This window comes from Lissotriton vulgaris, chromosome 12 (genome assembly GCF_964263255.1).
Source record: "Lissotriton vulgaris chromosome 12, aLisVul1.2, whole genome shotgun sequence".
In the NCBI taxonomy this organism is placed as follows: Eukaryota; Metazoa; Chordata; class Amphibia; order Caudata; family Salamandridae; genus Lissotriton; species Lissotriton vulgaris.
Genome location: NC_141700.1, coordinates 528,286,325 through 528,307,943, shown reverse-complemented (window position 1 = coordinate 528,307,943; position 21,619 = coordinate 528,286,325). Strand labels below are relative to the sequence as shown.

The 21,619-nt window shown below is 48.4% G+C and overlaps 1 protein-coding gene across 1 annotated transcript in view; it reads right to left on the bottom strand.

The window, feature by feature from the left end:
* The window catches only part of USB1 (U6 snRNA biogenesis phosphodiesterase 1), a 239,129-nt gene that overhangs the window by 124,255 nt on the left and 93,255 nt on the right, over positions 1 to 21,619 (bottom strand). Inside the window, exon 3 of the mRNA XM_086945312.1 lies at positions 248 to 431. Within this exon, the coding sequence (XP_086801438.1) occupies positions 248 to 431 (184 nt within the window). The remainder of the gene's footprint in view (positions 1 to 247; positions 432 to 21,619) is intronic.

The following is a 21,619-nucleotide window of genomic DNA, read 5'->3' as shown; positions in this document are numbered from 1 at the left end:
AAGATTGAGGTGTGACAGTGGCAGTAAGCTTCCTGTGTGATTTGAAAGATCTACTTTTCGCGTCCTGGACACGGTCTGTTAAACCACTTTCAATTTAAAGTGACAAACTAAGCTTTCTATTCCAGAGTACATTTTATCACTGGTCATTAAGATATGCCACAATGCAGTCTATAAAAAGAGGAAATACACAAATCATTCTGTCTGAGAAGACCACAAAGATGCACAAACAGATAGACGGTTCCTTTACCTGTGTGTGGGCAAAAGTCTATCTCTGAGGGATTGAACGAACAAGCTTATCCAGTGATGTCGAAGAACCACAGTTCGCGATAGGCTGATGTGAAACTCCACCATCTTAGTGAGTACAACACCATATTTGTGAGCATTAGATAAGAGCATGTCCACAAGGTCAGGGAATTCCTCTACAGGTTCATCTACCAAAAAAGGAAGTGAAAATAAGTTAGTCTTCTACACTTCAAGTCACTATCCTAGAATGAAAAGGCAGCAAAAAACACCTGGCCTTATTAGTGTGCCCTTCTGTATTATAAACCCCCAAGACTTATTCAGTTTCTGCTTTACCCGTGTGGCACTTCTAACTTTTACAGTCCTTCTGTGAGTCCAACGGTTTTGATCTTCTTAGGTATCACTAACAGCCACCTTTTAGTTATCATAGTCGAGGACTTATTTTGAACAACCTCAATCCTTACAGTGGGATTGCTTACCAATGGCTGGCTTTCTTGTCAACCTCATTAGCTTGCTTCTTATTCGATCACTTTCCTTCCTCTTCCTGTGTGTTCCTCACTGGAAAATAGCTTCTTTATCATCTTTTACACTGAATGACTTGTATCCTTCCACTACATATATTCAGGGAACTACTTTTTTACTTTTTCTTTCAGCTCTCCGTGGGAGTGCATGTTATGTTTCTCTTTCCTTTATGTGCTGCTTAATCATTTAAATAACATCCCTCCAATATCCTCCCTGTTGCACCTGAGTTATGCCTCCACCCAATCCAAAAGTAAATATATACATTAAAATAAACTTTAAAAAAAATGATTTAGAGCCTGCAATTCCCTGCCTGGCTGCTCCCTTCACAAAATAAGGTTTCGCACACATTTAAATAATTACATGTATTTTATTTACCACTCCAAAATGTAGGTCTAACATACTGGATAGTCTCTAGGTAACTGTCAATCCTGAGGGATTTTGTGGCACCTCTAACCTAACAATAGTTTGAGTTTTCTTAACCTAGGTGGATATGTATAGCTCAGAATTCATTCAATCGGTTTTTAATAGCTGGAGCCCAAATGGCCCTCAGCAGTTTTGTTCTGGCTAGTCAAGTCTCCCACTAATATATCCATGGCCGATATACTCCAAAGTCTCTGGTACCAGTAAGTTGTGGTGCTTCCTTTTTCTTCCAAACGGATGCTATTGTAAGTTTGGTTGCTGCCAAACATTTCCACATATTCAAGCAGTCTGATGCTGATTGGTATTCCATTTGTGTGAATGCAAACCTAGGCTCGCAACGGTAAAATTTGTAAGAAGCAGATATTCTAGTATTTGTTTCAGGACTGCTAATATCTCATCCCTTTACGTTCTAAGGTGCAGGCAGTCCCATAAAATGTGATGGCTGGGATAGAAATCGGCATTAACATCACAACCCCTACAACATAGGTGTCTGGTTTATGGGCACAAATGCTATGAATTGTATGTGGAGTATAGGTAACAATTAATAAATATAACCTCATAGTGTGCTTCTTTGCCCAACACACTACACATGCTCTTGGAGATAGCTCCCCAGAGGAAATTTCATTGCGTATTATTCACTTCCTTATGCTCAACTCCTTCCCAATGAGGTTTTAATTGTACAACCACTCCGCTACGACCACTCCACAGACTACCGACCCCAACCACCTACAATGCATCCTTCTCAACACCCGCTCGGTCCACAGACACGCCATCGACCTCTGGAATCTACTAGACACCATCTCTCCAGACGTCGCCTTCCTAACAGAAACATGGATGAACGCTTCCTCCGCCCCAGACATCACCATTGCCATCCCTGAAGACTATAAGATCACACGCAAGGACCGTACCGGCCACACAGGAGGAGGAATCGCTATCGTCCATAAGAAATCAATCCGCATCTCAACCAGCTCTGACGCCAACCTCGCCAACTCCGAACACCTTCACTTCCAAATCCACATCGACCCCAAGACCACACTCAGAGGCACCCTCCTCTACAGACCACCAGGACCCCGCGCAAAATTCAGTGAAGACATCACGGACTTCATCACTCCACACGCGCTCCCCTCCAAAGACTACATCCTTCTGGGAGACCTCAACTTTCACCTTTAAAAGATCAACGACCGCAACACCACCACCCTCTTGGACAACCTCGGACTTAAACAACTGGTCACTTCCCCCACCCACATCGCAGGTCACACACTCGACCCCATCTTCACCTCCAGCAATCATGTCTCCTTCAGCCACACTACGGATCTCCTCTGGACTGACCACAGCTGCGTTCACTTCACCTACAACAAGCCGAAACCCACCAACCACCTCCAACCAACTCTGCAAAGAAACTGGAACAAAATCACCACTGACCAAATCTCCGCATCACTTCTTCTAAACACCCCAGCCCACTCTTCTAACCCAAACCAAGCCGCCGCCAACCTCACCCTATGGCTATCCAACACCGCCGACACCTTAGCACCACTGAAAAAACGTCAAAGCAAACCTGGCAGCAAGAAGGCCTCATGGTTCAACGATGACCTTAAGAAGTCCAAGAAACTCTGCCGCTCCCTTGAAAAGGCCTGGAAAAAAAACCCAACCACTAGCACCAAGGACGCCTTCAAAAACGCCATCCGCACTCACCACCAACTAATCCGAAAGGCCAAGAAAACAGCATTCAAAGATCGACTTGACAACAACGCCCACAACAGCAAAGAACTTTTCAACATTGTCAAGGAATTTTCCAATCCCTCGGCCAACTCCAACGACATCACCCCCTCTCAAGCCCTCTGCGACTCCCTAGCCTCATTCTTCCACAACAAGATTGCAGACATCCACAACAGCTTCGACAACCAACCCGGAGACCAACCCACCCAACCATCTGCTGAACATTCTCCCCCCGTGAACACCCTTAACGTCTGGAACCCAATCTCCACTGAGGACACAATCCGCCTGATGAATTCCATCCACTCAGGATCCCCCACAGACCCTTGCCCTCACCACATCTTCAACAAAGCAGACTCCGTCATAGCACCGCACCTCCGAGACGTCATCAACTGCTCCTTCAACTCCGCCACCTTCCCGGAAGACTGGAAACACGCTGAACTCACCGCCCTGCTGAAAAAACCCACAGCGGACCCCACCGAACTCAAAAATTACCGCCCCATTTCGCTCCTTCCATTCCCGGCCAAAGTCATCGAGAAAGCTGTCAACAACCAGCTCGCCGCTTTCCTCGAAGCCAACAAATCCCTCGACCCCTCACAATCTGGCTTCCGAGCAAAACACAGCACTGAGACCGCCCTCATCGCAGCAACAGACGACATTCGAACTCTACTGGACAATGGAGACACAGTCGCCCTCATCCTCCTCGACCTCTCTGCAGCATTCGACACAGTCTGCCACAGCACCCTTCTACAACGCCTTAACAACACCGGAATACAAGGAAAAGCACTTGAATGGATCACCTCGTTCCTCACCGGAAGAACCCAGAGAGTCCGCCTTCCACCATTCAAGTCCGAGGCTACTGAAGTCATCTGTGGTGTACCACAAGGATCCTCACTCAGCCCCACCCTATTCAACGTATACATGAGCCCCCTCGCGGCCATCGCCCGCCAACACAACCTCAACATCATCTCTTACGCGGATGACACTCAACTAATCCTTTCTCTCACCAATGACCCCAGCACCGCCAAAACTAACCTACACGAAGGAATGAAAGAAGTTGCCGAATGGATGAAACAAAGCCGCCTGAAACTGAACTCAGACAAAACAGAAGTCCTCATCCTAGGTACATCCCCCTCTGCATGGGACGACTCTTGGTGGCCGGAAGCCCTTGGAAAAGCACCCATCCCGACAGACCACGCACGGAACCTAGGCGTCATCCTGGATTCTTCACTCTCAATGAACAGACAAGTCAGCGCCGTATCCTCATCCTGCTTCAACATCCTTCGCATGCTCAAAAAAACATTTAGCTGGATCCCCACCGAAACAAGGAAAACAGTCACCCATGCTCTGGTCACGAGCCGACTGGACTACGGAAACACCCTCTACGCAGGTACTACCGCTAAACTCCAGAAGAAACTCCAACAAATCCAAAACGCCTCAGCCAGGATCATATTGGACATCCCGCGCAACGAACACATCTCTGGTCACCTGAAAGACCTCCACTGGCTACCCGTCAATAAGAGAATCACTTTCCGACTGCTAACCCACGCACACAAATCACTCTACGACATCGGACCAGAATGCCTCAACTCACGACTGTCCTTCTACACCCCCTCCCGCCAACTACGTTCTTCCAGCCAAGCCCTCGCCACTGTACCTCGCATCAACAAGACCACCATGGGAGGCAGATCCTTCTCATACCTGGCGGCTAAAACATGGAACTCACTCCCCGCTTACCTTCGCCTTACCCAGAACCACCTAGCATTCAGAAAGCAACTTAAAACGTGGATATTTGACAAGTAATCCTCCTCCCCTCTCTAAGCGCCTTGAGACCCTCTGGGTATGTAGTGCGCTATATAAATTCTCTGACTTGACTTGACTTGACTCTTTTGTTAGGTCTAGTAACAGGGTATAGAGAGTAGAGTTTACAGCCTCGTCCCTTTTGTTAAAGTCAAAAATGTCTCTGTATGGGTTCGGTCTCTGTTTCTCCTTGTTTAATTAAGGAGTTCATCACCCATTGCCTAATTGATTATAGTGGAATCTCTACTCTTCTTCTAAATAGAAGGCCTGTTTGTACTCTTCAAACGTTTTGATTTTACCTTTATTGAACATTTCTGAGACAGCCAGGCGCTTTACAGTTATCAAAAGGCGCTGGCTGAAGTACTGGAGTGAAGGCAGGATTATGATAAATTGGCCTGTTTGGAGACAGGAACATTCTGAGATCTGTGTGTTTGATCGATTTGTCCCAGGCACAAAGTGTAGTGCGTGTTGGGGTACTAAGGTAGGCATCTGCATGCCTAGCTGGTTTGGACTTCCAAACTAGGTCCCACCACTACCACTCGATTTGCATGCAGCCATAACTTGTCAGCTTCTTTTATAGACTAGGCGGGGAAGTCTGGGAGAGAGAGGCCTTCGTTTGTCTTAGGTTTACTTATAACTTTATAGGCTCCTCTGGCTCTCCCACACGGCTTCCCTATACAAACTGTAAAATCATCGTTTTTAAGAGTTGTAGAGAATTCTCTCCACACTAGTATAGGAAATGCCTGAAATAAGTAGAATGCCCTTGATACGACATTCATTTTGATAACGTTTACCCTTCCTACCCATGACAAGAATGGCGTCCACCTCTTCGGGTCTTCTCTCAATGATCAAGAATCACAGGATAGATGACATTATGCAGATCGGACAGCTTTGGGGTGAGGCATAAGCCAAGATAGGTTATTTCCCATGTTTCTCACGTAAAAGGGAACAGGGGTTTCAATTGTTCAATGTCCCATTGTTCGAAGGTAAAGTACCTCGGACTTGGATGCTTTTATCTTAAACCCGGCGACTTGCTCAAATTCATGCAAGTGATTGGGCAGGTGTCTCTGGGAATCAACTTGTGATGTTAATGTTAACAGGACAGCAACTGCTTATAGTGACATTTTGAGTTTCGCCCACCAAACCTGCCTAACACCACCCACGGACCGTTCTCATGCAGACTTCCACAGATCCTTCACCACCGACACAGCCACCACTACCACAGAAGGCCCACCTGATGCACGCACCGCCGAAACCCTGACTTGCGATCTCCTCAACATGCGCTTCCTTCACCGGCAAGCCGTAGAGATCTAGGACCTGATCTACACCCTCTCGCCCGACGTCGCCTTCTTCACGGAAACTTAGACCAACACCACCTCCGGCCCGACATTGCCACTGCCACTGCCATCCTTGATGGCTACAAGATCCAGAGAAAGGACCGCCCCCAACGCCTAGGAGGACTCGCCATTGCGCACAAGACCCCCCTCCGACTATCCACATCCAGGACGAGCGACCCCCACTAAAACACGGAACATTCCACTTCCAGATCTAGACCAGCCACAGGACCACGCTACGCGGCACCCACATCTACAGACCACAGGGATCTTGCGCCCAGTCCGGAACCGCCATCGCTGAGCTCACTGCACCCCACACCATCACTTTCACGGACTACATTCGGCTCAGGACCTGAACTTCCACCTCGACAACGGCGACGATCCCGACTCCACCACCCTCCTCAACAACCTCAGACCGAATCAGCTGGTCAACACGCCTATTCACAAAGCTGGCCACCCCCTCAAACCTATCTTCGCGGGAGGGACAAACATCCGCTTCAGCCACACCACCAGCAACTTTGGACAGACCAACACTGCGTCCACTTCACCTTCAACACCACCACCACACGCAAGCCCCCCGCCCAGGAACTGGAGCAAGGTCTTGGAGGAACACCTCAACACCACCCTCCTCCAAGACCCCACCAGCACCATGACTGACAGCAATGCCACAGCCGTGTAATTGCACCGCTGGATCCCCTGCTGCGCCGACCAGCTCACAACCCTCCACCACCTTGCCAAACCACGTTCTCTGATGGCCGCCTGGTTCACCACAGAACTACAAGAAGCCAGACGCTCCTTCATACGCCTAGAGAAAACCTGGCGAAATCAGAAAGCTACTTAAGCACGGAACAACTACAGGGACGCCCTGAAGGAATACCACCAGCGCATAAGAGACACCAACACGACCAATGCCAAGGAACTGTTCAACGTCATACAGCAGTTCGCCAAGCCCCCCTGCGAAGCCATGGACGTCACACCTTCCCAGGAACTATGCAACAAGTTCAGCTCCTACTTCCATCTGAAGATCAAGGTCCTCTACAACAACTTCAGTGAACAGACGCCGGACACCACCACCCCTACACTGCCGATAAGCCTACCATCATGACCTGGGATCCTGCCACCACAGAACACATCACCGCTACCATGAAGAAAACCCACTCAGGAGCCCCAACGGACCCTTGTCCACTGCACATATTCCACAGGGCAGCCGCCGCCATCGCACCCGAACTCCAACGGACCATCGTCTGAAAGTGGGCAGAGGTTAATCCCCTCAAGAAGCCCACGGCCGGCCATACGGACCTGAAAAACTACCAGCCCATCTCCCTCCTCCCCTTCGCAGCCAAAGACACAGAGACTCGCAAACGTCCAACTGACCGCCTTCATAGAAGATAATGCCATCATGGACACCTCCCAGTCTGGATTCCGCAACAACCACAGCACAGAGACCGCGCTCCTCGCCGCCACCCTTGACTGGATCCAATCCTTTCTCTCTGGCCGAACCCAGGGGATCAGACTCCCTTCCTTCCTCTCCGAACCCACCAACATCAACTGCGGAGTACCCCAAAGATCATCGCTCAGCCCAACGCTCTTCAACATCGACATGGTCCCCCTCGCCGCCATCGTCAGACAGCATGGGCTCAGCATTGTATCCTACGCTGACGACACCCAGCTCATCCTCTCACTCAATTAAAATCCTGAAGACACCAGACTCCGCTTCCAGGAAGGAATGAAGAACGTGGCAGCCTGGATGAAAGACAGCTGCCTGAAGTTCATCTAAGAGAAGACAGAGGTCCTCATCCTAGGACCCTGCATCTTCACTTGGGACAACACTTGGTGGCCTACCGCCCTCAGAATTCCACCCACGCCTACAGACCACGCACGAAATGTCTGTATCATCCTCGACTCCTCCCTCTCCATGAACCGCCAGATCAAGGCCGTCGCATCCACCAGTTTCAATTGCCTGTGCATCCTCCGTAAAACCTTCAAATGGATCCCCCTCTGACTGCAGAAAGATCGTCACCCATGCACTCATACCCAGCATACTGGATTACGGCAACGTCCTATACGCCGGAATCAAGAGAACACTTCTACACAAACTCCAAACCCTCCAGAACTCCGCAGCCAGACTCATCCTCGGGACACCACGCCACAAACACATGACCCAACAGCTACGAGACCTTCACTGGCTCCCTGTCGAGAAAAGGATCACCTTCAAACTCCTCACCCACGCCTACAAATCCCTCAACAACTCTGGACCCAAATACCTCAACAAGAGATTATCCTTCCACGTACCCAAGAGGAACCTCCGCTCCACCGACCTTGCCCTAGCAGAGGTCCCCCACATCCGCAGAAACAGAGCAGGTGGGAAAGCCTTCTCCTACATCGCGGCCAAGACCTGGAACGAGCTCCCTGTGAACATCAGACGCTCCCCGACCCTGAACACCTTCAGGAAGGACCTCAAGACCTGGCTCATTGACTGATCCGGAGCTGCTCCTCACTTCCCCCCAGCGTCTTGGGACCCTTACAGGTTAGTAGCGCGCTCTAAAAAACCCTGATTGATTGACTGATTGAACCCCCTTGATTTTTAGGGTCCTCTCTATTCTTAGCAGCAAGTGATTCAAGGCTCAATGCGAAAAGGAGTGAGGGAAGCAGACAACACTGACAAGCCCTCCTGCTTAACTTGCAGGTTCTAGTCAGCTTACTGTTTACACTAAAAATGTGGTAGTTTACTAATATACATAGGAACATTGGACAAAAGCAAAATGATTACAAAAACAAGGTGAGGAATGTTCATTTTACTCTATCAATCCAGCAAGAGTAATATAGCTGGAATGGACGTTTTCCCAACCTTCTCTATCGGGTGTATGGTGCAGCAAATATAGTGTGATTATTGACCTCTTATGAATCCTGGTTGTTCTCAGTGCAGGATACTGGGTATTAGAGTCTCGAATCTTTCAGTCCAAAATTGCATATAGTTTCATGTTGATATTTAACAAGGCACTCAGCCTTTAAGAGGCACACTTTTCTTTACCTGGTTTCAGAATTAAAAAAACGTTAGCTTCACTTATCAATGCAGAAATCGCTTGTGCTATTGCATTATATTTAGTCATGGTATTTATACAGAGCATATATATATTCAAGTTTCTTGGCACTGAAATACCTGTGGATGGAACTGAGAAAATACACTGTTATTGAGATATACAGGAAATTAGAGTTTTTAGTTGCTTTCTGGCTCTCTGAGCATTGAGTTCAGAGAGAAGACGTAGAGGTCAGGAATTCCAGACTTTTTGCAATGACGCTTGATATGGAATGGTCCCTGAAAGAGGAGGATCTTGTTCTTGGCACAGATTACAAGAATTGGTTGTTAGATGGGAATTTGTGCCATTTACAGTTTTTAGCCATGAAGTCAGGGACTGGTTGAGATAATGCTCAATGGAATATGGTCATAGATTTAAAACGTAGTCTTTGCCGGACTGGAAGTCAATGTAGCTGCCTCAGGAATCGAGTTATATGTTAATACTTGGGGGCCCTCCTGATCAGCCATGCCACTGCATTTTGAATCACCTATCGGGTTGAAAGTCCTGCTCTTTTCGCTGTCCTTAGAAGGTATACCTCCTGATAACAACCCCCCCCCCCCCAGCTGTGAAAGCATCTCACCGGCCCTCCCGCCGTTCCTCCTTTCCCGACAATCAGAATTATGTACACCAAGACATTTGTGGCGTAAGAACAGCCACAGTTTATTCACATCATAAGTTGTTACACACTTGTCATGATGGCATTGGTCATCAACATGTTCATTTCTGGCTTATCTTGGATTTCCCCATAAGGCATTTCATAGCAGGTGTGAGAAGTTGGCCTGATATGTAGTGTTTCCAATTCTGGAACCACTTGGTATCAGCCCAAACAAACCCCAAAGATGTCTGGTTGTAAGTCAACCTTGTTAGACAAGCTATCCTAGTGGTAGCATGGACTAAGCAGCCTTAAAGGCTTAACTTAAGAGGTCGTGTTAAGCGAGCTGTTTTACCACATACAATCCTGTAATCAAATGAAAGGACACCACACAAGTATATATTATAAAAATATATGTATTTATTTCTAAATTACTCCCCAGTACTCTTTATGAGGAAAGGGGCACAAGCGTTAAATCAAAAGCACAGTAAAACATATAAAGTTGCACAATTATGGATGAGGGCGGGTGGCCACTCAAACCATATACTAAAAAAGTGGTATAAGGAACACTTATCGAACAGTGGTTAGGCCTAGGGCCTAGAGATTCGCTGGGAGCAGTCAGGACTAGCAATGATGAAGTCGGGAGTAGCCCACAGGAGACGGGTGCAGCACGGAAAGTGCGGCGCGCACCAATGCAATGTCAATGGTGCGTAAAAGTTAGTTAAAGTGAATTAAAAGATACTTCCGCTGAACCTAGAAACACAAAACTTTAGACACAGACCCTAGAGGTGTGTACCAGTGTGGGAACACCGGCGTTGCAATGTTACCTCACCCACAGGCCGTGGGTGCACAGGGTCGAAGTGGCGTCGGGTTCTGGCACGCAGGTTCTTGGTGCTTGAAGCTGTTGCAGCTGCAGGCGCTGTGAAGCAGAAGTGTCCAATGCGATCCAAGGGTGGATCTGAAGTGGTGAAGACCTGAAAGCAGAGGGGACAATGTTCAAAGTCACTGACCAGTGACCACCGTGGAACCAGATTGGAACCAGGCAAAGTCGGGTGCAAACAGGTGATCAGGGGTTGCTTCTCTCTGCAGCCACGTGAACACGAAGAGGTCAAGGACGTCCAGGAGTCGATCACGAGCTGTCCCTCGAAGGCTCTAGCTGATGGCGGTGTCGGCAACACGATTGAAGCAAACAAGCCTTGGCTAATGCAAGCCACGGGGAAAGTGAAAAAAGCTTATTACTCGGACCAGCAAGGTCAGAGCTGGTACTCCTTTCTACAGGAGCGAGGGCAGGTCTGGAGCAATCAGACCCACAGTGTAAATCGTAGGTTTCATCGCCAAGATGGCCGCTGACCACGTGACAAGCGGACAAGATGGCGAGTCGAGTGGCACAAAACAAAAGGGCCCCACGCAGATCGTGGAGATGCTGGAGGGCTGATCTTTTGTGCAAATGCTGCTCGGTTGTGGGGCTTTTTAAACCCCAAAGCACAGAGTCGAGGGTGCCTCGGGTGCTGCGCAGTCAGCGTCTCGGGGGTCTTTCAAGATGGCCGCTCCCACGTCTCTCGGTGCCTCCACGGGTCCCTTCTTTGCAGGGACTGTGGATCGGGCTGGGAGAAGTCTGGGAAGCTGGGTCTTGTCAGGCTCTGCACTCGGGCTCCGGCGGGAGACGGCGGCAAAGCAGACGTTGAGGTGCTGGGTGATGCCTGTGTTCACAGGGTGGCCCCTCCTAGGCCACAAGGGAGATGCTCTTCAGTCTTCTGTCATCAGAATGTCGAAGTCCAGTCGTCTTCTTAGTTTAAAGTTGATTTCAGGATGATCTGAGTTGCATTGGCACTGCTCCCCCTCTTATTCCAATCTGAGGGGTGGATCTCCTGCTAGGTCCCTCCCCTATGGGTGGGACCAGGAAGGGGGGTGGTTACACCCCCTTTCCTTTGTCCAGGTCTCACTGGAGCTGGGGCTGGGCTGCCCCAGAACCGGTTTGACCGGATTATGCAAGGGGAAGCCTTGTGCTCCCCAGGCACTGTCTGGTTTCATTCAAACCTCCCTGCTACAATCCACTATCTCCTGTCTGGGGTGGTGTCACACCTCCCTGTGACAGGAAATCCTTTGTCCAGGCCTCCTCTGCTGAGTTTCGGTCTGCAGCAGGAGGTCATACATGTGTCTGTGGCAGAAGCATCCATTTTGTGGATCTGAGGCTCTTTTAAAAATCAACCGCGTTTTAGCAAAAGTAACATGTCGTCCCCTCTAGAGGGGTGGAATGCTACCCCCGTCGCCAGGACTGGCGAGGGGGTAGTATTCCAAATCGTATGACACCTTACACAACAGGTTTTGATAAAGCCAAACCAAAGTTGACATATAACCGCGAGGATTATAATGCACTTATTAGTATATGGTTTGGCATTATCCCGGAACAGCTAAGGGAATTGGTCCCGACAGCTGCAGACAGGCTCAGCTCATGCTAGAGCACCATCTCACATTAAACCACGCACTCTGCCTCCAGGATTGTTAAGGCCTGCCATAGGAGTGGCTAACAGGTTTATATGTGTCCAGATATAGGTTTAGATATAGGTATACTATATCTAAGCAAGGGGTGATTACACCCACTTGCCCCAGCTGAGTGATCAGCCAGTTGTGTCAATTTAGATAGCCAGCCAGGGGTGGCAAAAGATATGCTGCAGCCCCTGGTAGGCCTTGGATGCACCTATGCCCTGGGCACCTATAGTGCTCTGTACAGGGGCTGATAAGGTGACCCAAGCCAATCTAGTTATGCACCTAGGGTACATGGAATCCATTTTACAGAGAGAGCAGATAGCCTGGGGCCCTGATTAGCAGGGAACCAGGCCAACTAAGTCGAAAACCAGCTAAACACAAGGCAAAAAATCTGGGGTAACCATAGTCAGGTAGCCACCTTCCTACATAACCCCCCCCCAAACGAAAGGAGATAAGGCTATCCTTGGCCAGGTAAGCCTTTATTGCCTGAGTGGCCATATAAGGAAGTACCTGCACTAGCATGGGTACCCCCTGTCTCATGGTCCACTAAGCAGTCCCTCACCCTAGGGGTATTAGAGGGTCTCCACCATAGGGAATCACTACCTTGGGTGTGTTTATGCAAAGTTAAAGGCTGGTTTGGATATGGAGTACTGAAGTGAGGCTCCACTATTTTTGGGCTCAACTTCCTCCAATTATCTTCCACCATGTGTGCCTTTCTTTCTTCAACTGAGTTGCACTGAGCTCTCAGGGTCAACCTCTGGCTACCTAAAGCTGGAGGCTGGGTCCCTCTGTTTGGCTTGCTGGAGGGACAGTTCAGGTTTGGGCCCTTTGGGTCCCAGGTTTGGCTGTGCCCAACAGAATCCATCTGTGGGAGGTCCCTAACTGTTTTTAAGGGGGCTCCCTCAGGAGTTTTTAAAGTTTTCACCTTACTAGGCCTACTAGTTTTGGTGCCCCTAATCTGTTGATGGGGGTGCTTTATTTGACAGGGGGCCCTCTGGGTCTCACTGTCCTTCTTGTCCTCTGCAGCCCTGGGCTGACTGAGGCAAGGTAGAGAGGGGCAGGTTACCTGCTCCAGACTGGATCCCACCTGAGAAGGGTCCACTGCCATCAGAGGCTCTGTCAGGCCCGGCCTAACAACCTCTGGGGCAGTTCCTTCATCAGGGGTAAGATCAGTTCCCTGAGGAGGCTGATCCTGTCCTACTGTCTGGTGAGGGGGAGATTTCTCTTCCTCCTCCATGCTCTCAGTTTGGGTGGAGTGATCCATCATTTCAGGCTTCACAACACACATATCTGTTTGAGTTTGGGCTGTGGCCATCACAGCCCCACCAACCTTTTCAGGAGGAGACTCAGTTTGGGTTTCTGCTGTTATCATAACAGCTTTGCTATTCTGTCTTGGAAGAGCTTCTGGTAAAGATGGGGCAGAGAGTTGCTCAGCCCTACCAACCTTTTCAGGAAGGACATCTTGAATTGGGGCTATAGCCAGTACAGCCCCACTAACCTTTCCATTGGAATTTACCATTCTAGAATGGATTTCCTGTTCAACCTCAGCCCAGGCTGAGATTTCCAAATCATTACCCAGTAGACAGTCTACAGGCAAGTTTGGTGACACTGCCACTCTCTTTGGGCCAATGACACCTCCCCAGCTGAGACTTACTACTGCCATGGGATGATTTGTTTGGATGCCATCAATGTTTGTTACCTGGTATGTGGCACCAGGTAAAAGTTGCTTAGAGGGGACTATACAGTCAGCCACCATGGTGATGCTAGCCCCTGTGTCTCTAAAAGCTTCAACTTTCAAACCATTGATGATGGGTTCTTGTCTATATTTGCTCAAGGTATTTGGGCAAACAGAGAAGTTGGCAAACCCCATGCCAGTCTCATAAACAAGATCATTTGGGGATGGGGACCTGGATAGGCCAGGGTCCCCTTGGGCTCCAAAAGTAAACCCACCCAGATTCCTGGGTGTGCTCCACTTCCTGGGGGATTACTGCTGACAGTAACAGGAGGTGTTGGAGCTGGCTTTGGAGGTATGTTTTCTTTATTGCCATTCTTGGGACAACAGCTGTCTGTTTTGTAATGCCCAACCTGTTTACAGGCATGACAATAAGGCTTTTTGTCAGTTGATGAAGTGTCTTGGGACCCACCCCTCTTCTTGGAGTTTTGGGGCCCTGGGGAAGTGTTTTCTTTACTTTTATCCCCACCCTTATCTTGAGGCTTGGTAGACTCCTTCTTCTGGTTATTGTCCTGATTCTTAGGCCTAATCCTGGTTCTGACCCACTTATCTGCCCTCTTTCCCAATTCTTGGGGAGAGGTCAAATCTGAGTCCACCAGGTGCTGGTGTAAGAGCTGGTTCTGACAATTACTTAGGATCTGCTCCCTCATAATCAAATTATACAATCCTGTGAAGTCATGTACTTTGCTGCCATTTAGCCAACCCTCCAGAGCCTTAGTTGCACAATCAACAAAATCAGTCCAGTCCTGAGTCTGTGTCTTCTGGGTATCTCTGAACTTTAACCTGTACTGTTCAGTGGTTAAGCCAAACCCATCTATCAGAACACTCTTCAGGACTTTGTAATTGCTGGCATCCTCATGTCTGACAGTGAGGAGCCTATCCCTCCCTTTCTCTGAAAAGGAGTACCATAAGATTGCTGCCCACTGTTCCTCAGGAACCTGCTGTACCATGCAGGCTCTCTCCAGAGCAGTCATCCATTTGTGGATGTCATCCCCTTCCCGATAGGGGGGCACAATCTTTGTCAGGTTTCTACTATCATAGGACCTGGGTTTCTCTTTAGGAATTTTGCTGCCACCAGTGGCATCTAAGCCACTTAATTTCTGTTCCCTAGCCAAGGTAAGTTTAGCTTGAGCCAAGGTAAGTTTAGCTTGAGCCAGAGCTACCTCCTCCCTCTCTATCTGGAGTTGGACAGCCCTCATTCTGGCCCTATGCTCTTTCCTCTGGGAGGGAGTCATCCCTCTCTGAGATTCTCTTGAGGCACTAGAAAGGTGAGAGTCCCTTGATAGAGATCTCTCCCTTCTGTTACCTGGGAGAATTTGGTTATGAGATCTGGAGTGGTGCTGGCCCTCTCCATTCCCATGTAGGTCCAAGTTGGCCTGGTTAAGCCTGGCAACCTGTACCTGGTTCACCCTCTGATCCTGATCTTCAGGCTCTTCTACATCAGAGCCTTCCTCTTCCTCTTCCTCCTCCTCTTCTTCTTCTGGAAGATTCTCATTCTCAGGGGAGTGTATCCCTTCACCTGATTCTAAGGGAGCCTGACTCACCTTATCTAGGTCATCCTTTTCTAGGAGAGCTATTAGGGAAGGAATGGTAGGGCCTCTGCCCTTTTTTAGCCCCCTGACTGTGCACAAGGCACTCAGGTCTTTGTGGCTAAGGTTGTCATATCTGGATGTTGTCCCTATAGGATCAACTTCTACAGGAGCAGAGCCTGAGGCTCTACCTGTATCAGACATGACTGCTAGTGAGGTGTAAGTGGTGCACTTACCTACACTAAGTGGTTTCCTACTGTACCTTGCTAGTGAGTTGTAGTCAGGGTGTGCTAATCCCTTTAATCTACAACTACTAAGTTCAGTAGAACTTAATATGCTAAGCTTTTGATTTATATGTACCTAGAGGTACTTGATGTGATCTTTCAATTTGATAAAGATTGCAATGGTAAAACAAACAGCAAGCTCAAATCCGCACCGCTGCACACCAATGTGAGAAGTTGGCCTGATATGTAGTGTTTCCAATTCTGGAACCACTTGGTATCAGCCCAAACAAACCCCAAAGATGTCTGGTTGTAAGTCAACCTTGTTAGACAAGCTATCCTAGTGGTAGCATGGACTAAGCAGCCTTAAAGGCTTAACTTAAGAGGTCGTGTTAAGCGAGCTGTTTTACCAGATACAATCCTGTAATCAAATGAAAGGACACCACACAAGTATATATTATAAAAATATATGTATTTATTTCTAAATTACTCCCCAGTACTCTTTATGAGGAAAGGGGCACAAGCGTTAAATCAAAAGCACAGTAAAACATATAAAGTTGCACAATTATGGATGAGGGCGGGTGGCCACTCAAACCATATACTAAAAAAGTGGTATAAGGAACACTTATCGAACAGTGGTTAGGCCTAGGGCCTAGAGATTCGCTGGGAGCAGTCAGGACTAGCAATGATGAAGTCGGGAGTAGCCCACAGGAGACGGGTGCAGCACGGAAAGTGCGGCGCGCACCAATGCAATGTCAATGGTGCGTAAAAGTTAGTTAAAGTGAATTAAAAGATACTTCCGCTGAACCTAGAAACACAAAACTTTAGACACAGACCCTAGAGGTGTGTACCAGTGTGGGAACACCGGCGTTGCAATGTTACCTCACCCACAGGCCGTGGGTGCACAGGGTCGAAGTGGCGTCGGGTTCTGGCACGCAGGTTCTTGGTGCTTGAAGCTGTTGCAGCTGCAGGCGCTGTGAAGCAGAAGTGTCCGGTGCGATCCAAGGGTGGATCTGAAGTGGTGAAGACCTGAAAGCAGAGGGGACAATGTTCAAAGTCACTGACCAGTGACCACCGTGGAACCAGATTGGAACCAGGCAAAGTCGGGTGCAAACAGGTGATCAGGGGTTGCTTCTCTCTGCAGCCACGTGAACACGAAGAGGTCAAGGACGTCCAGGAGTCGATCACGAGCTGTCCCTCGAAGGCTCTAGCTGATGGCGGTGTCGGCAACACGATTGAAGCAAACAAGCCTTGGCTAATGCAAGCCACGGGGAAAGTGAAAAAAGCTTATTACTCGGACCAGCAAGGTCAGAGCGGGTACTCCTTTCTACAGGAGCGAGGGCAGGTCTGGAGCAATCAGACCCACAGTGTAAATCGTAGGTTTCATCGCCAAGATGGCCGCTGACCACGTGACAAGCGGACAAGATGGCGAGTCGAGTGGCACAAAACAAAAGGGCCCCACGCAGATCGTGGAGATGCTGGAGGGCTGATCTTTTGTGCAAATGCTGCTCGGTTGTGGGGCTTTTTAAACCCCAAAGCACAGAGTCGAGGGTGCCTCGGGTGCTGCGCAGTCAGCGTCTCGGGGGTCTTTCAAGATGGCCGCTCCCACGTCTCTCGGTGCCTCCACGGGTCCCTTCTTTGCAGGGACTGTGGATCGGGCTGGGAGAAGTCTGGGAAGCTGGGTCTTGTCAGGCTCTGCACTCGGGCTCCGGCGGGAGACGGCGGCAAAGCAGACGTTGAGGTGCTGGGTGATGCCTGTGTTCACAGGGTGGCCCCTCCTAGGCCACAAGGGAGATGCTCTTCAGTCTTCTGTCATCAGAATGTCGAAGTCCAGTCGTCTTCTTAGTTTAAAGTTGATTTCAGGATGATCTGAGTTGCATTGGCACTGCTCCCCCTCTTATTCCAATCTGAGGGGTGGATCTCCTGCTAGGTCCCTCCCCTATGGGTGGGACCAGGAAGGGGGGTGGTTACACCCCCTTTCCTTTGTCCAGGTCTCACTGGAGCTGGGGCTGGGCTGCCCCAGAACCGGTTTGACCGGATTATGCAAGGGGAAGCCTTGTGCTCCCCAGGCACTGTCTGGTTTCATTCAAACCTCCCTGCTACAATCCACTATCTCCTGTCTGGGGTGGTGTCACACCTCCCTGTGACAGGAAATCCTTTGTCCAGGCCTCCTCTGCTGAGTTTCGGTCTGCAGCAGGAGGTCATACATGTGTCTGTGGCAGAAGCATCCATTTTGTGGATCTGAGGCTCTTTTAAAAATCAACCGCGTTTTAGCAAAAGTAACATGTCGTCCCCTCTAGAGGGGTGGAATGCTACCCCCGTCGCCAGGACTGGCGAGGGGGTAGTATTCCAAATCGTATGACACCTTACACAACAGGTTTTGATAAAGCCAAACCAAAGTTGACATATAACCGCGAGGATTATAATGCACTTATTAGTATATGGTTTGGCATTATCCCGGAACAGCTAAGGGAATTGGTCCCGACAGCTGCAGACAGGCTCAGCTCATGCTAGAGCACCATCTCACATTAAACCACGCACTCTGCCTCCAGGATTGTTAAGGCCTGCCATAGGAGTGGCTAACAGGTTTATATGTGTCCAGATATAGGTTTAGATATAGGTATACTATATCTAAGCAAGGGGTGATTACACCCACTTGCCCCAGCTGAGTGATCAGCCAGTTGTGTCAATTTAGATAGCCAGCCAGGGGTGGCAAAAGATATGCTGCAGCCCCTGGTAGGCCTTGGATGCACCTATGCCCTGGGCACCTATAGTGCTCTGTACAGGGGCTGATAAGGTGACCCAAGCCAATCTAGTTATGCACCTAGGGTACATGGAATCCATTTTACAGAGAGAGCAGATAGCCTGGGGCCCTGATTAGCAGGGAACCAGGCCAACTAAGTCGAAAACCAGCTAAACACAAGGCAAAAAATCTGGGGTAACCATAGTCAGGTAGCCACCTTCCTACAGCAGGTTATACTGTTTACATTTTATACTCTATTGCATGTTAGTAACCCTTACTTGCCTAACCCTTCCATGCTGTCTCTTCAAGGTTGTCACAAATCGCTTCCAACGGCTGTGACAGCTCTACTTTTGTCACCTGGTACACCGAGTCGCGGCTTCAAGGCTTCAAATTGCTACCGAATGTGGGCTGCAAGTGCTGTGTCCGCCCAGCGCTGACCATTTCTTAATTTCTTGCTTACCCCGAAGTATCTCTGCCGTGAGGCATCCCAAGGACCTTGTTGGGGCACCTGTCTCAAGAGTTCCTGCCGTAAAGCATCCCAAGGACCTTGTTTGGGCAATTCCACTGGTGTCAAGAGTCACTGCTGTAAAGCATCCCAAGGACCTTATTTGGGCATTTGCAATTGTGTCAAGAGTCCCTGCCATTAAGCATCCCAGGGACCTTGTTCAGGCAATTCCCCTTTTACCTCTTTCGGTGATGATCTTTATTGGTAAACCTCGTGACTTCCCTCAACCTCATCTCACTGCAGATGCGACACCTGCATTCCCTGGTGTTGGTACGTGGGATCAATTTTCTTGTGGCGCCAAAGCTGTAGACTGCTTATCCCATTCGCCTTAATGGCCATGCTTACAGCCATACCCCTCCTTCCTGATTGGGTCTTTTAAACTCAAAACTCTGCTGGTCATACGCTGACCCGTTCCTTCGATGCGCTCTTGCTCCCTGCTGCTGCCGTGACAGAGTCTGCCACCCACGGAGGCATTGGCCACCTTCCCTCTAGGGTCGGCTGCACCTCTCGGTCAGTGGTAAGTCTCCTTCATCGATCCGTAGCTGCTGTTCTCGCTACAAGCTGTCCACAAACCTTGATTGTAGGTATATGAAAATTCTGTTGCCGACTATTATTCTCAGGCCACATGGGAGCCCTGGTTCTTTATGCCATTCACAGAAACGTTATGACCATGCCCCACCCCCAACTCTGCACTGCATTTTCGCGAAATAAAGAGGATTCAATTGAACCCATCTTTCAAGTCAGTTTCAGCTTTGGGCAAAAAATTTTTTTTTATTTTCGAGGCAGTATAATCGGAGAAAAGGAGCGGGATGTCAAGTCTGTCTCAGTTTCTGAGGGCATATAGAATGTCCTGGATTATCATTAACTTCTCCACTCCTGAAGGTATACCCAAGTATTCAACCTTCAAGCAAGTTACTACTTTCCTGTCAATATCCCTGTCCTCCAGTAAGTACATTGAGAGACTTTTTCCATTAGACCTCTCTACCCCTATATCTCCTATTGATCTTATCCTGTATTGGTGCTCCGGGATCTATGTCAAAAAGCACTTCACTCCGGGTGACCTCGTTCACTAGCCTCCAGGATTGTATCAATGGTTAACTCTGCAATCTCACACTAGACATAGTTCTGCTTCACACAATACTCAACTGAGACTGTTGCGGGGATTCAGCTCATACACAGAACTGTGCACAGGAACCCAGGACCTCAGTATATTGAGGTGTACCAAAAAACTTACTGCAGTACCAAAAAACCCCTAACCGACTAGCATCAGTATCTCATTAGCAGATCGTCCAATAGCGAAGCTACCAATGATTAGACAACCCAGAACATGCGACTTAGGGTACTCTAAGGAATGGTGGGAATCAAGAACACTCTTTTGTTTTTATTCTCATACCAGTCCACAACGTGAGTAATTAGAGACACAAAAAAGTTTAAAATGTTTATTTTAACAACGTGCTCGAAGATGCAGTATTTTTGCTAACATAAGCAGGCATATGATTAAAAATAATAGATCAGCATTGTTACAATTCCATAAAACACAAAGGGAGAAATCATATTATAATCGTAGTGGAAACAGGTCCTATAGTGCCTTGTGAACCACCCTCCCCTGCTAGAAACTAGGTTTTATAATAATAGAAGGTATCTTAGACTTGAATGGGGAACCCCATACCTCCAAGGTCAGCAGAAGTGAATCACATCAGGATCAGCAAATCTCTCTCTCTCTGGGAATGGATTTTCTCCAAGTGCCCAGATCATGCATGCAGTGCAATATTAAAGGTGCTAGAATTTCAGTTAGCTGCAGCTGTGTTCATGAGTGTGAGCTGATCAACCCGAATAACAGCATACATTGTTATGGTGACCTGGAAGGCTTCTACACGCAGTGTACAGACTAAGGTTGCGGTGTAAATCTAGGGATAGTAAAAACAAGCCGTTCTCATTCCAAAAAAAATCAAGCAGGTTAACTTACAACACCAATTACATGAAGTGTCATGTGCAAAAGTAGCAAAGTAGCAAAATGGCATTTAAACTTCTAATAAGCTTATGCTAACATAGCAATGTGTGCAAGCAGGGCCCGGTATTCACTACACCCTCCCCTGATCGAAACATGTACAAAAAGGAAGGCAATTTCTGGAACGCAGAGTTCAAATTTGAGTGAGACAGAACCAAGTTCAGAATTTGCCAAACTGGATAATTGGAAATAATAAGTTTGAAGTAGTAAAACCAATAAGGGGCGTTATATTGCCCATGATGGAAATGGAAAGAAAATTGTCAAAAATGCTGTCGAGTACAGTACGCATTGAAGCTGGACAGATGCCAATTCAATCCAACAGCGTGTAGGAACAGTACGTTGAAACTGCCTCCAAGAGGAAGTCATGGTTATCCTCAGAAAACATTTCAGCCATCCAAGTCAATAACGTGAAGGAACATACATGTTCTTCGATAGCTGGAGCCTCTGGCATCATCAGAGGACAACTCAGGTGTTCTTCGATATAACTGAGTGCCAGGAAGTCATGTGCAGCCTCACATATATTCCAATTCCCTAGAAATCCATGCGCCGCCGCACAGGCCATAATCCCGATACCAGAACAGTCTAACTCATGAGCTACTAAGGGACTCATTAGTTGATCATAATCCGGGTTAGGAGACACCGTATTGCAGAGACACAAATCCAGAGCCCATTCAAAACAGCAATTCAGACAATAGA